This window comes from Hibiscus syriacus, unplaced genomic scaffold, assembly GCF_006381635.1.
Source record: "Hibiscus syriacus cultivar Baekdansim isolate YM2019G1 unplaced genomic scaffold, ASM638163v2 tig00000916_pilon, whole genome shotgun sequence".
NCBI lineage: Eukaryota > Viridiplantae > Streptophyta > Magnoliopsida > Malvales > Malvaceae > Hibiscus > Hibiscus syriacus.
Window position 1 is genome coordinate 2,270,203 of NW_024061833.1, and position 15,947 is coordinate 2,286,149.

Here is a 15,947-nt window from a genome sequence, read left to right on the forward strand (position 1 = left end):
AATGCATGGAATACAAAGTAAACCAATCATCATCATCATAAATCCATGAACAAGTCATTATTTGCACTATGGATATATAGTTGAAGATGACAAGTTTTACTGTTAACTAAATCGTTCCATGATTTGAAAAGAATGGGATATATTGGAACAGCAGAAGAGACAGCTGCCGTAGCAGTCATTGCAAGAAAATGCACCAATAAAAATCTTCTAGTTCATCATGATGATGTTTATTGCTTCCATCAAGATTGTTACACGGGATGCTACCGACAACAAGGTCGAATCCACCAAATCTATTTATCAATTGCTCCAACCGATCATCATTCAGTTCTTGCACATCTGTTTTCAAAGATATACTAAGACAGTAGAAGGCGACCTCTGCAGCACTGATTCCAGCAAAAAGAAACAAGACATTGATATCACTGGGAAACATGTCTCTATACAGATCCTTGTGTATGGTTTTTAAGGAAACCTAGAAGCATTTCCACCTCATCAGGTTCAAGTGGAGCAACTTTATTCCTTCCAACCCATACTAGATTCCATTTTCAGCACTCATCAAGAACATACTTCTGGACACTCGAAAGTGGCTCTTTGTCATAAGCTTCAAGAGCCTTACAAATCCTTTCTGTCAATTTGGCACTTCCTGTACATGTTTATAAACAGTTCAACTTTGTTCTTGGATGCCAGGAAGGCCATCATTTCTTCGTCAATGGAAAAGCATCAGCACATGGAGGAAACAGAATAAGAGAAAATCTGTTCTTAATTGGCAGAATTATGAATATAGCCCTTTTCAGTGTAGTAGCATGAAAATGCTTCGAATCTACAAATTCTGGCTTTACATCGAATAAGTACTGTGATATCCAAGTCCAAACATTAACTGGAACAAACGCCAATAATGTGCTCATAGCATCTTCTGAAAGTGTTCTTTGAGTTATCTGATCTGGTTTGGGTAAAACCAATCATTGAATTTGGAAGAATAATGTGCTCATAGCATCTTCTGGAAGTGTTCTTTGAGTTATCTGATCTGGTTGGGTAAAACCAATCATTGAATTTGGAAGAATAATGTGCTCATAGCATCTTCTGGAAGTGTTCTTTGAGTTATCTGATCTGGTTTGGTAAAACCAATCATTGAATTTGGAAGAATAATGTGCTCATAACATCTTCTGGAAGTGTTCTTTGAGTTATCTGATCTGGTTTGGTAAAACCAATCATTGAATTTGGAAGAATAATGTGCTCATAGCATCTTCTGGAAGTGTTCTTTGAGTTATCTGATTTGGTTTAGTAGGAACCACAGAACCAATCATTGGAATTAAAAGATGAACTGCATGATCGTCTTCATTAAGAAGTTTCTTTTAAAGCTTCTTTTGCTTATTTCCTTTCCAAAAAAAAACATAGCCCAAGTTTCGCCTTTTCTTGTAATTGGGATCATTGCATAATGGCTTCCTACCTTTTACCGGAAGAAATGCGTCAGCAGTCTTAGCCATTTGAGCAGCACATATAAAATTTGTCAATTTTGCAATTGATGAATCTGAACCACATCTCTCCATGGTTATTGAAGTTTCAGCCTCTGAGAATCCCATTTTTTGTCAAGAATAACAGTTTATTCTCCTCATCATAATCAGAATTCAAGATTTCTCGGTATTAAAAGAACTATCGATATCTGTGAAATCATATGAATCCATCACTTCATAATCAGATGAGTTGTTATCAGAGTCAACATGTTGCATGAATGCAAGCTTTTCAAGAGCCTATACTAGTGAGTCTTATTCTCAAGAGGTTTTGTGACATTATATCTACATTTGTCAAAAATGATAGATTATCTGAGTTGTAGAAGAAAGATCTATTAGGTTTCTACATGGAAACACTCAGTTCACCAATCTGAAATCGAATAACTTAACATTCATGCATCATATTTAGGTATTTGCAAAAATAGGTGCATTTTCATTCATTTTTATCCATGTTGAATTTTTAACAGGAATTTCAAAGATTTTAGCAAAGATTTTAAATCCATAACAATGGATCAACTTTTCCAGAAAAAGTTCATAATAAGAAGAACTCATCTGAAGAAGGAAGAAGAAGTTCATAATGAGAAGAGCTTGTTCGACCTTTTGCTCAAATCCATCACTTGATGGATCAGCTTTTCCAGAAGAAGTTCATAATAAGAAGAACTCATCTGAAGAAGGAAGAAGAAGTTCATAATGAGAAGAGCTTGTTCGACCTTTTGCTCAAATCCATCACTTGATGGATCAGCTTTTCCAGAAGAAGTTCATAATAAGAAGAACTCATCTGAAGAAGGAAGAAGAAGTTCATAATGAGAAGAGCTTGTTCAACCTTTTGCTCAAATCCATCACTTGATGGATCAGCTTTTCCAGAAGAAGTTCATAATAAGAAGAACTCATCTGAAGAAGGAAGAAGAAGTTCATAATGAGAAGAGCTTGTTCGACCTTTTGCTCAAATTCATCACTTGATGGATCAGCTTTTCCAGAAGAAGTTCATAATAAGAAGAACTCATCTGAAGAAGGAAGAAGAAGTTCATAATGAGAAGAGCTTGTTCAACCTTTTGCTCAAATCCATCACTTGATGGATCAACTTTTCCAGAAGAAGTTCATAATAAGAAGAACTCATCTGAAGAAGGAAGAAGAAGTTCATAATGAGAAGAGCTTGTTCAACCTTTTGCTCAAATCCATCACTCGATGGATCAGCTTTTCCAGAGAAAGTTCATAATGAGAAGAACTCATCTGAAGAAGAGAAAGTTCATAATGAGAAGAACTCATCTGAAGAAGGAATAAGAAGTTCATAATGAGAAGAACTCATCTGAAGAAGAGAAAGTTCATAATAAGAAGAACTCATCTGAAGAAGGAAGAAGAAGTTCATAATGAAAAGAACTCATCTGAAGAAGAGCTTATTCAACCTTTTGAATGACTCTATCATAGAAGGAAAGAGGTCAACATCATCCCCAGTGGAAAGTTCATAATAAGAAGAACTCATCTGAAGAAAGAGAAGAATTTATTCAACATCTCCATCATAATCGAGTGAAGCCAAATGGATAAAAAAATTTATCTTTTCGTCTTTGCCCTATTCCTGTTAATACAAGAATGAGCAAAGAGGGGCAGCTGAAGATACTAAATTTTTTACCCATTTTATTATTATTATAATTATTATCATAATTATTATTATTATAATTATTATATATATATATTATTATTAAAAAAATATAATAATAATAATAATTACAAACAGGCCCAGATTAGACCGGCCCAATTACAAATGGCCCATAACAAACCCTAACAGATTAGGGTTTCCCTCTTCCCAGCCGTCTCAGCTTGCTACCGTTGGATCTGGCAAGATCCAACGGTCCAGAGATACCCAACAAGGAAACCCTAGGGTGTCATAACCCTAGGGACACGTCCCAGCTGCCAGTGCCACACCGCGACGCCGCCGCCTTGCTGAAGAATCCAGAAGCTTTGCTGCTTCAACACCAGCCGCACACGTCTCCCCAAATGGTGAGTCACCACTGGAAGTCCGGTGACTCACCGAAGAACCCCTTTTGGGACCGGTCCAAAGCTATCACCAGTGGTGGCTATAAAAGCCACCGAGCCCCTGCCAAGAAAGAAAAAGAGAGAGACAGAGAGAGACCGAGAGAGACCAGCAAAAATAGAGAAGAAAAAAAAACAGAGAACAAAAAAAAAAGAAAACCTCACAAACACATCAAGGAAAGGAAGTAGAGAGACTCACCGCGAAAGTCACTGCCTTGATCGGAGTCACCACCGGCCTCCAAACATCACCAACAACCTTCGAAAACCGAAGGTATATCTCTTAGATTTGCTCCGATTGGGAGCCATTTAAAAGAAAAGATCATCGGAACCGTCATTAGGACGGTCCGATCTATATTTTAAGACAAAAAAAAATATTTTCCGGCCACCGAAGGCGATGGCCGGCGGCGGAAGAATGCCGGTGGACGGCTGCCAGCCGGCTAGCTTCTCTCTGTTTTAGAGAGAAGCGAGAGAAAATTCTCTCTCTCAGAGAAGAGAGAGAGAGAGGAAAAAAGAGAAATGAAGCTGGCCCTTCGGGCCAGCCGGATTTGGCTTTAAATAGCCCTTCCCGAACGACGTCGTTTCGGGGAGGGCTATTTGTGTAAATTTTAAATTGTTAAATCCCGTCCGCCATCCCTTGAATTTATAAACTTTACATTTTAGTCACTAAATCTAATTTATAATCCTTTTAATTCAGTTCTTTAATTTTAATTTTATTTATTTTAGTCCTTTGTATTAAAATAATATATTTAGGGTAAATAACAGATTTAATCCCTTAATTTTAATAATTAATATTTTAATCCCAAGTTTATATTTTTAATTTATTTTAATCTGATATTCTAATTTTAGATAAGTTTTATTTTAGTAACTAAATTAATAAAATAAGAAAATAGCATGTTTAATCCCTATAATTTTGATTAATATTGAATTAGGTTTTTAATTTTAATTTAATATAATTTAGTCAATAATTTTAAGTATTTTTATTTATTTTATTGCTTTTAAATATATAGTTCTAATTGTATTTTTATTATTTTAATTTTACTTGTTTATATATTTAAATATTTTTTATTATTATGTAGTCATTAATATATATATATAATAAATAAATATTTATTTATTTTTTTAAATAAATTATTTTTAACATTTATTTTTCAATATCGAAGAAAAGGGCAGTCTTAATACAACTGGATGTCCTATTCTGGTATTTTAAAATTAAATATTATAAAAAATTATTATTTAATTTTATTCAAATTAATATTTATTAATATCAAAGAAAAGAGTTGTCTTAAGGCACCTAGAAGTCCTTTTCCGATATTTTTAAATATTTTTTTATAATTTTGAAATAATAGGATTATAAATTAAATATATTTTGAATTTTTAATTATAGAGACAATTTATAATTAAAAAGTACCAATTTTGGGCGTTGTAGGGGTGCTAATCATTCCCTAAACGTAACCGACCACGAATCCCTTTTTATTATTAAAAAAAACGAATTTTTGGTTATAAACGCAGATCAGTTATTTTTTTTAATTGATGTTTTCTTAAAACTCTTTTAAAAAAAATAATAATTTTTAGGTATTCGACCTATCTGACCCAAAAGGCCGATGGCGACTTCCAAATTATTTTCAAAAACTATTTATTCACATCAATTTTTCCGTCAAATAAATATTTCGTGCCCGGACGAAAACCGGTTACGACACCTGCCTCTAATCTTTTTCTCCGAGGGTGGAGCTAAAAAGATGTCAGGTCTCCGTAATTTTTATATCGTTGTTGAAGATGGCGAGTTGTAAACGTGGAATAAAGGTGAAGTGTTGTCAGTGTGTAATCGGGGATTGGTGGTGCCATTTGTGTTGAGCATATCACCTTTGCATAATATTTTGTTTTCTTGGTCGTGTGAGTGTATTGTATAGTTCGATGTATTTTGGCCTAGGATGTGTTGGTTTAGGTTGATTGGTGTATTTAAGAGATAGTACCGCTCTGGATTCGATATGGATGTGGTGCACTTTTTTTCCTTCATCTAGGTTAGTTAAATTTTTAACGAAATTCATATCAATGTTTCGTTTCAATTATACAAAACTTATCATTTTCAAAAAAAAATTCAATTATTCTAATTATAGTATTAAACTTTGTTTTTGACTTTAATTATATTACTTAACCATAACATGAACATATATTTTAGACATTGTGATGATAACCACATTATTTTGGCACGGCAATTGATACTAAAAATAATGTCGTTTAAGACACTAATCTTTAATGATGTATCAATTTTGCCATGAAACTTTAAAATTGTTCAGTTTTAGGCACTAAGACCACTCGCAGCCAATCGTCACCCATCATTAGTCACCATTTGCTACAAGATAAATATAAAATATTCACATTTCATCTTTAAAGATTCAAGAAGTGATATGTTTAAAAGTTTAATGTCAAAATCAATACACCTTTAAAGGTTCAATGCCTAAAATAATTTAAGTATCAATAATCGTACCAAAATGATGTTGTTTTGTTCATAGCAACACACATTTGGATTTTAACGATTCATTTACATAATTAATATTAAAATTAAAATTTAATGTTATAATTGAAAAAATTAAAATTAATGGTATAAACAAAACACCGTCTAAAATTTATGGTATCTTGGTGTAAGTTTTCTCCTCATGAAACTTGCTTTGACCACCGAACAGGGTTTCTGTTTTTGCTTTTGCATGCAACCAAAGGAGATGGATAACTTGATCTTCATCTTAACGTCTAAGTTTCACGTTATATCATCTTTGCCTTCAAAAGGGGCATTATTGCCCCTCTTTATCCCCTATATAACCCATCGAGCTTGACAAAACTCGTCGTTTCGTAATCAAACCAGGACCACAATTTTCTCGGGAAAATAATGGTGAATCTAACCATTGTTGGAAGAGTGAAAGACGGGTTGCCATTGGCACAGGAAGCAAGGTGCTTGATAAATGAAACGACGGCGTCCCACAACTTGTCATCCAGTTACAAGCAACAAGCTGAGTTCCTTCTCCATGAAATCTCCAGAGGAGCTTTACCACTTCCCACGATGACTGTACGCGTTGATCACCATTCTTTCAGGTATCCTTTTCCTCAGAAAACTATATATATATATATATATACTTTCATTTCTTCATGCTTGAACGAGTTCAATAATTTAATCGGTTTTTACCTTAAGCTATTTGGTGGTGCATGGAATCTGCTTCATCACATTGTGCGATTCTTCCTATCCAAGAAAACTAGCTTTCCATTACCTTCACGATCTGCAAAAGGAGTTTGACAAGTTTGATAACGCCCTCGTCCACAATATTACAAAGCCATACAGCTTTGTTAAATTCGGTAATGTCCAGCAACCTTGAAGCAAATTGATTAGGCAGATAAGTTGATTCTTTGTTTTGATTTGCAGATAGTATTATTGCTAATATTAGAAAGCAATACGTTGATACAAGAACACAAGCAAATCTATCGAAGCTGAATGCCGATCGTGGGCGAGAACTCGATATCGTTACAGAAAACATGTCTGATATTATCGAAAGAAGACGGAATTCGGGTAAGTTTTGCCTAAGATTAAGTCTGGATATTGAATGGAAAGAGTACATAAAAAACTTTGTTACGTGCAGAAATATTGCAGACACCAGCAGCGCCTAATAGTACCCTTCGGACCTCCTCCCCTCGGCTTGAGGTTTGTTAACTGGATTTAAATGGTTCGGACTAGGATTGTAAATGTACAAAACGTTCGTTGAGAATAAGTTCTCGAATTTGTTTACTGCAAATGCTAGCTTGTTTATGTTTGTTAGCAGGCAATTGCATTGATATGGACACCCATTGCAATCATCACTGTTGCTGCTTCGATTCTTTTGTGGACTAGCCTGATCTTTACGGATGACTACTTGATATCAACTTTGTAGAGCTCCATCCAAATCAAAATCAGGGTTTGGGAGAGATTTGAAAACGAAGATGATGTGCCAAAATGATCAAAGAAAGCTCGAATTCAATAAAAAGAACTTAAAAATATCTATGTTATGGAGCTTGTAATTCAATGGAAAAAAACATGATGATCATGTATGCTATTGCTATGTGTTTCATTCAACATGCTTCTCGTTTAGATTGTAAATTAGTAGACCTTTAAAATGCTCTTGAGCTTGGCACTAGTCCAATTGATTTGTGTAAACACTTTTAACACGAATTCAACTTTTATTTTTCTTTCTTTCAATTGTGATTAAAACACTTGAATTTATTTAGTTTTGATTTGACTCGAATTTATAAAAAAAAAATTAAGAAGGGTTAAAACACTTAAATATCTCTTGCTTGATTCAATCTAATCCAACTCGAATAATTACTATAATGTCTCATATATATTTAGAGATAACGATTATAAATTCTAGTTATTTATATGTATATTCAATATCTTTCTATCTTACCAAATAAAAATAGAAAAATACATTCAAATTAAATCAGGAATGAGTTTAATCTTAAAATCAGGACGAATTTGAGACGGGTAAAACATTATCAAATGCTGGGATGGGATGAGATCATGTGAAAGTCTATTTGGTAATAAGTATACCTTTCAATCTTCTATAAAACCGATGAGACAGTCACATGTCTAAACTTGAATTGATTAATTTTTTATTTAAATTTATAAAATCCATAAAATAATTATATATCTTAATTTTGTATTGATTATTCTCTCCCCACCTACACTTTCTATTACCAAAAAGACAGTCTTGAAAGGCCAAATTCAACGACTTTGGGGTGGATTATTGTACTATCTGAACTCATTCAAAGGACAAAGCATCCTTGACCTAATGGAGGGTATCAAAAAAAGCGTGGAGATGAGGTAAGGGAAGAGTTTTTGCCTTCTTCCACGTGCATACGCCTGGCCAAATGACATTGGTCCTGCACTTTAGATTCTCTAAGCACTGAATTTATTCAGAAAAGTCAATGAAAACTATAAACTTTTGCTGTTAACAGATAAGCAATATCAAAATACACTGTTGAAATCTGTCTTTTGAAACAACTATGGGCACACCAAGAACAATTTCATGGAAGAATAACAATGAATCGAGCTTTCAAACTCTTTTTAGCCTATTTCTGGGTATAATATCTCTATGCAATGAAAGAAAGTAACTTTCTTCCCAGGCTATTTATATGTACATTAATTCGTTGTTCATATTGAAATCACTACATATATCATCCCCAGATAAAGAAACAACGAATTCGTTCCCCGAAATTTGGGTTTCGAACTTGAATTGTGAGCTAAGCATTTCCTTTATTGATGATGCGTTGCTTAGTCCATAATGAAAATCGTTGAAATACGCATGTACGAAAGGATCCTGGAAGTATGAAGCTACCGGCTTGCTTGAATTCGTGAAGCTCCCACTGTCTTGATCGAGCGATAGCCACTCTGCGAATAAAATCTTCTGCGGAATCGGGTTTCCTTGAGACTCTTTGGAGAAATCGAAGTTCTGTGGAACGACTTGATGAGTATGTACCAAGGATTGTTCGACGTGACCGAATGGGTCGTAGCTCGGCATTTGGTCCGAGAGATTTCGAGGAGACGACGTTGATTCTTTGTTTTCTGAGCTTGAGGAGGTGCATTGGCTCCTTGTGGCCCGGGGTTCGATTTCTTCAGCTTTCGCAACTCTCTTCTTCAGATACGAATGCCAGTAGTTCTTGATCTCATTATCTGTTCTTCCAGGCAAATTTTGTGCAATTTGGGACCATCTAGTCAAATACAAAAAACAGTTCATCCTCGTTAGTTCCTTGTAAATTGAGGACACGCGGTTACGACCGATATAATATCAGAATCGATCATTACAAGTACTCGATAACTAACCGAACTCGAATGGGGACTGTGAGATTACAACCTAAGATCATAAAGTTGAGAGAAATCTTTGTTGCTTACTTGTTGCCTAACAAATGATGAAGGGTGAGGATCGTCTGTTCTTCTTCCGGCGTAAACGACCCGCGCTTTAACCCCGGTCGCAAGTAATTAATCCACCTTAATCTGCAGCTCTTCCCATTCCTCTGCAATCCTGAAAGTAAAAATAACACCATGTTTACTTTTTAATTTTTCCAGCACTAACATTTTGAAAAAAGAATTAAACATATCTACGTTGATATGGGTGTAAATGAACAGAGAATTCGACGAACAGTTAATGAATCATTTCGTATAATCTTCGTTTATTACGCTAAATAAACGAGTATGAACAAAATTTTTGTTTATTTAATAAATGAATGAACACAAACAAATGTGAGTTTTGTTCGTTTATGTTCATAAATAAGCTCGTTTATAACATATTCAGCTAAAGGAACAAGTTCACGAACACTGAAAGAACAAAAATACCTTAAAAAATAAATAAACAAATGTGATATTTAAAATTTAGATGAACAAAAATCGAACATGAACACTTTAAGAAATAAACAAACGAACACAACCTTATTCGTTCAAGCTTAATTCATTTATACTCCTGCATGTCGGATATATAACCAAGTTCGAGTAACATTGAAGTTACTAAGTTGACATAGTCAAAAACAAGGGTAAAGACGGATTGAGAGGTTAGTTTAGTTATTTTATCAAACATTAGTCATCATCAATCCCTTTCACTTTCTTTCTTTTTCTTTTCCAGCACACAATAAAAGAATCAATCGCTTTCCTTTTAACCTTTCAGATTTTTACCACAAAAACATCATTCTTTGTTGACCCCCACCATCTTAAGCACAACAACAACAAAATCTTTAATGTTTTACGCCGGCAGGCAAACCAGAAAAAAAGTACAAAAACAAACATTTATTACACGACACATCAATTACCTTGCAAGAACAATCCCAGAAAATCGTTAAAGAATCAAACAAGGGAAAATTTGAGTAAAGAGCAATGAAGTAACCTGCATTGATGGGAACAGAGCTCCAGCAACCATGGCCGTGCTTGAGGATATAGTTCCTGAGCTTTAAGTCTTCTTCAGGTGACCATAAGCCCTTCCTGTGCTTAGCTTTTGGCTTATTTTCAGATGACTTGCAACCCATTTTTAGCCTGAAAATAAACCAGTGTTTGCCTTTGTTGTAGCTTTAAAAATAAAAGTTTGGTTATGGAGGGAGACAGAGAAAATAAATAGATTTAAGGGCCAAGAGCGATATTATTACTTAATTACAATCTAATTGACTTTGTGGTACCTAACCTACAAGGTCTTTGATTAAAGGGGAAAATTATTAGCAGAATTTGTATCATTTAGGCCAAGAGCTACCCCTTTCATTTAATGATAAATTTGATTTGATTTGTAATAATAGATCAATCGAACTGTATTATGCACCAAAATTTTCAGTTTCATAAAGTGTATTTTATAATTTTAATTGTTTATTATTTTTTTCAAACTTAACATCCAACGAAAGTAAATTTTAAAATTAAACCAAGTATAAATACATACATTTAAATTCTCAAAAAAAATTATTAGCTCTAGGATTCTGTTTATTTAAGTTCATTTCATAACATTAGGGTTTATTCTTTTTTTCTTTCTTTTTCCGTAGCTGCCATTAATTTCTTTTATTCTTCATCTTTGTGATCGACGGTGATATTAGTCTAGGTATTGATTACCGATCGTCGGTATTAATTATTTTTCTTTTGCTTTATTATAACATATCTTTGTTTTTTTCTTTTTTTTATTCTTAATAATTCTACCTTTTTGGCATGTATTCTTCTGCCTTTGTGACATGTTTTTTCTCTGTCTCTATGACACGTTTTCGATTGTTTGGTATTTGTTTTCATTTTTTTTCAGGGTTGGATTTAACATTACCACAGCTGATCAAGGTGACTCTTATTTGTTATCATGATGATCTTCCCTGCATTGGTCTCTCAGATTGAATTTGGATATGTGATTTGCGTTCGTGGATATTATTTTCACATCGCTCGATTCTGATTTGCGGTATGTCGGTGGCCTTTTAATAGCTTTATTCCCTTTTGTTGTTTTTTTTGTCAATGTAGACATATCTATTCGTATTTATCTCTTGTTCGAGTTTATTTGGTTAAGTTTTTAACCTTTTTCTTGTATGGTCTTAAGTGGCTAGTTTTATTGTGTTTATGAAAATATTTTTATTATATGTTTAGTTTATAATTGTAGTTGTAATTTGAATATTTTGCATTTTTAATAAAATTAATGGCTTCCATAAAAAAATTCATCTTATAACAAATTCTAAAAGAAATTGATTAGGATTATTGTCTTTTTTTCTCTTTTAATTCGATTTTATTTGGAATAAACAAATTTTAAATGAAATGCCGAAATAAAACTGAATTGAAAAGATAGATGTTTAAATCAAACCATAAATAAAAATCTAAACTAAATTAAACCAAATAATTTGGTTTAAATTTATTTTTTGTTTTCTCGATTATGTTACTCAATCTTAGATATAACTTTATATTAGCTAAATTTCATTATTTGTAATCTTATTCGAATATATTTTTATTGTTAATCTGATTATGTATTATAATAATTGAATTATAATTACTCATAATCTTATTTGGATAAATAACTTGGTGTGAATAATTGGTCAATGTTGTTTTCATTCTTTTGTGGTTGCTGTCTTGTGAGGGAAGGTCCGTGGCTGTCCAAGGGTTCTTGTGTGATTATGTTGTGAACTTGTATTTGTACTCGAATGTTGTTCACACGTTCATGTAGTACTCTTTTTCCTCCGTTTATGTGTTAGGGAGATTTTTTTAATGAGACTCATAGGCGTACCGATTTTGTGTTTATCTTAAATTAATACAAAACCCAACTCCTTTAAAAATAATAATAATAATTACTTATATTATAGTGACTATTGTTATTTTTATAATTGTTCTTGTGGCATTTAAAAATTATTCCTCAACATTTTAGATTCGAATATTGAAAATTTTATTTATTAATCATTGAGTTTTGATTTGCTGTCTACAATATCAACAATAATGTACAACTATTTCCTTATCTATTTACTTTTTATTATTATTTATATTCAATATATCAATTAATTAATTTAAATTAGATATTATAAAAATCCATCACGAAAATCATTTTTTTCAATCTATTTTATTAGGTCGAAAGTAATTTTTTGATAAGTCCAAATTTATATAATTTTTTAATAATTATTTTGGTTTATATAATTTTTCTTCTATTTTAATTCGTGTGATATGAAAATAAAATTTACATCAGACCAAAAGGCATCAATAATTACTATCAACTCCAATAACATCAGTACAAACCAAGTGGCTTCAGTAATTAATGGATTTGTTATTATTTTTTGTGATTTCAAGCTCGAGCATTACGTATATATGAGTATGAATATTTATTATCAAGAAATTAAAAGTCTTTAAACATATACTCCGTTAATATCAATAATAATTATCGACAATTTTTACATCTAAATACATCACCCACTGCAGAACTATTTTATCAAAATAGTTAACATTGAAGGAACAATAACAATTATTATAAAAAAATGTCCTATTTCACTAAATATATCTTTTACATTATTCTCCTAATATTTTCTGTGTGCCGACTGCTGATATTTTCTTTTTTTAAAGACCTAATCTCAAAAATAAAATTAAAATAAACCCCGTTCTAGTTGGTTTGAAATATTGACCTCCCATTTAATCGAATTGTTGTGTGAATAAAAAATAAAATAATTTTATGAATTGGAAGATCGGTGAATTGAACATTAAATAATGATTTATCATTTTGATTCGATTTTATAGAATCAATATCTTTATAAAAGATTTGTTTTGAGTTGAGTCTGGTTGAGTTTAATTTAAGTTTAGAATGAAAAATAGTTTATATGATTCAAGATAATAATATATATTTTTATATATTGAGGGATAATTGTTATCCCTCTTTCTATATTTTATTTTCAATTAAATCTTTACTTTATCAAATAAAAAAATTATATTTGAGTCTGATAAGGTATGATACGAGTTTTCATCCTAAAATTCGGATCGAATTTAAGATCATATGATTTTTTTCTAAACTTAGGACGGGTTAAGTTTCAAGTAAAAGGTATAACTTGTAAATCAAATTCTGATAGATCGAAAATCCGACTCCCCCGTCATCATCCCTACTTATGAATTCTTAACTCTTGTTATTCTCTCTAGACGACTTGCTATCATCCCTATTGATCCTCATTTTTCTCTCAATTAATTTATTCACCAAACAAGCATACCATAAATTTCTTAAGTCGGACAAAATAAAATTTAAGTCATAAAACTCTAACAAATAAAATAATTCAAGTTTTAAACAATATTTTTAAACTAAATTCCAAGCATATTCCAACCATACATTTGAGATTTCTCTTATACTTTTTATTCCATGTACATCATTTTATGTACCTTTTGCTGTTATTTTTTTTCTCCTTGATTTTATATGTTATTATAACACAGAGAGGCTACTAAGTTGTTAATTGTATATATTTTTTTACTTTATTAAACTTAATAAACGAGTTATTCAATTAATTGATTGTTACAAATAGATCAATTTATTATTAAAAATGAAAGGTGTGCTAATTTTTTAGTTACACTCAAGTGATTTTATTTATCAATTATAATGATTGAATCATTTATTGATTGATTCTTACAATTAAGTCACTCAATTGTAACTTAAGAATTAACGTTCGTAACACACTTAATGACAAAGTAATTTGTTTGTAACAATAGATTAATTGAGTGACATGTTTATAACTTTTTTAAAATTTAACGACCAAATTGTAAATTTATTAGTAATTTTATTGACCTATAATGTAATTTACCCAAAAGATTTTGGGAATAATATTGCATCATGTGTATATGTCATACTATATTCTAGAACAAGATTGCTGTCGAGAACGAATGAAACAATTTATATAGTTAATTTATAATAGGATTCTATTGGCAACAAATTTTTTATGTATATAATGTGATTTTTAGCTTTGTCATATTAGGTGTATAAAGTCTTACATTTTGCAATAATTTTGCTGGTATTATTTATGCAACTTGATTATAGATGTCTTAATATCTATTATAAATAATCATATGAAGTTCGGATGATTCTATGAGATATAATTAACAATAAAAAAATAAAAAACGAAGAAAAATTAAAATAAATCAAAATTTAAAGGTATAAATAGATATTTGTCTCTATTTTTTTAATGATAGAAAATTAGGGGGCAGCGGCTTCGGACCCCTACATAGCTCCGTCATTGGTTGGTGGAATGATTTGTAAATCAGATGAAATGTGATTTTTTTTTAATTATAAATTGGTTGGACGAATAATATCTAATCTGAATTATGAAGTTTATCAAGGATTGCTCTCATGGCTTCAAAATGTGTTCGTGAACTTGATGTTGAAAAAAATGTATTTTTGGAAACTTTGAGGCACATTTTTAAGGTATAATGTTAAAAATGACCCTAACATTTATCAAAACGGTCATTTGGTTCTTATTTTGGCCCCCAACATCACATTTCGAGGTAAAAAAATTCTCTCTATATATGAAAACTATTAAACACGTGATTAACGCTTCAAAATATGAGTATTTTTTAACATAAAATGAAACGTGGAAGGTTAAAATGCCCTAGAAAAAAAAAAGGGATAAAATGATTATTCTGTCAAATGTTAGAGGTCTTCTTAGCCTAAAATGAAAATTTGTGGGCCAAAATGCTCCGAAAAAAAAATAGTGGGCAAAATTACCATTTTGATAAAAGTTGGAGGGCTAATTTTGATACTATGACTATTTTTAATGGATAAAGGTAGATATTTGAATAATAAAAGTATGGTTTCATATTTTACTCTATGAGACCTTTACAACGATATATCATATGTTCAAAATGATTAAGTGGTGAATGAGAAACTGATGTTCAAAATAAACTATTTGTAAATTATGTCGAGAAAAATGAAAAACTTATATATTATATTAGTGGGATATTAAATGTAAGATGTATATATATATATATATATATATATATATATATATATATATATATATATATGAACGAATATAAATGTTTAAGACAAATTTGTGATGCAAGTCACAGTGTGCAGGTATGAATAAATTTGCTGATTAATTATTTTGAATTAATAATGACTTTCTTCCTTGGCCCAGAAGTAAAGACTTTCACACAGCCTCAAAATTCATTTCAAAGATTCCTAACTAAAATTTTAATTAAGTTGCTATCAGATTAAATATATTTTTATATATCTGTAATCATCAGGCATAACTTTTTTCAACGCTTATTATTATTACTTTTGTCTAATACCTCATAAAAAAACAAATACACGAAGTCAAAATAGTGCTTTTCACCAAATTATTCCTATTAACGGCATAACAAAACAAATATTTATATTCAACAAAAATAATAATAAAAACAAGTAGTTCTCAATTAATGCCTAAATATATATACATGTATTGAATGATAAAAGT

At 31.3% G+C, this 15,947-nt stretch overlaps 2 protein-coding genes across 2 annotated transcripts; one reads left to right on the plus strand and one right to left on the minus strand.

Moving 5' to 3' along the window:
- Window positions 1-6,393: 6,393 nt before the first annotated feature.
- On the plus strand, window positions 6,394-7,487 carry LOC120116654 (25.3 kDa vesicle transport protein). Its single transcript, XM_039137079.1, has 5 exons — window positions 6,394-6,617; window positions 6,715-6,875; window positions 6,943-7,086; window positions 7,157-7,218; window positions 7,337-7,487. The coding sequence occupies exons 1-5, from the start codon at window positions 6,415-6,417 to the stop codon at window positions 7,442-7,444; spliced, it is 678 nt and encodes a 225-aa protein (XP_038993010.1). The 5' UTR covers window positions 6,394-6,414; the 3' UTR covers window positions 7,445-7,487.
- Window positions 7,488-8,492: 1,005 nt separating this feature from the next.
- On the minus strand, window positions 8,493-10,624 carry LOC120116665 (MYB-like transcription factor EOBI). Its single transcript, XM_039137086.1, has 3 exons — window positions 10,424-10,624; window positions 9,442-9,571; window positions 8,493-9,260 (listed from the first exon to the last, which is right to left on the minus strand). Exons 1-3 carry the CDS (start codon window positions 10,560-10,562, stop codon window positions 8,681-8,683), a joined length of 849 nt encoding a protein of 282 aa, XP_038993017.1. The 5' UTR covers window positions 10,563-10,624; the 3' UTR covers window positions 8,493-8,680.
- Window positions 10,625-15,947: the final 5,323 nt, after the last annotated feature.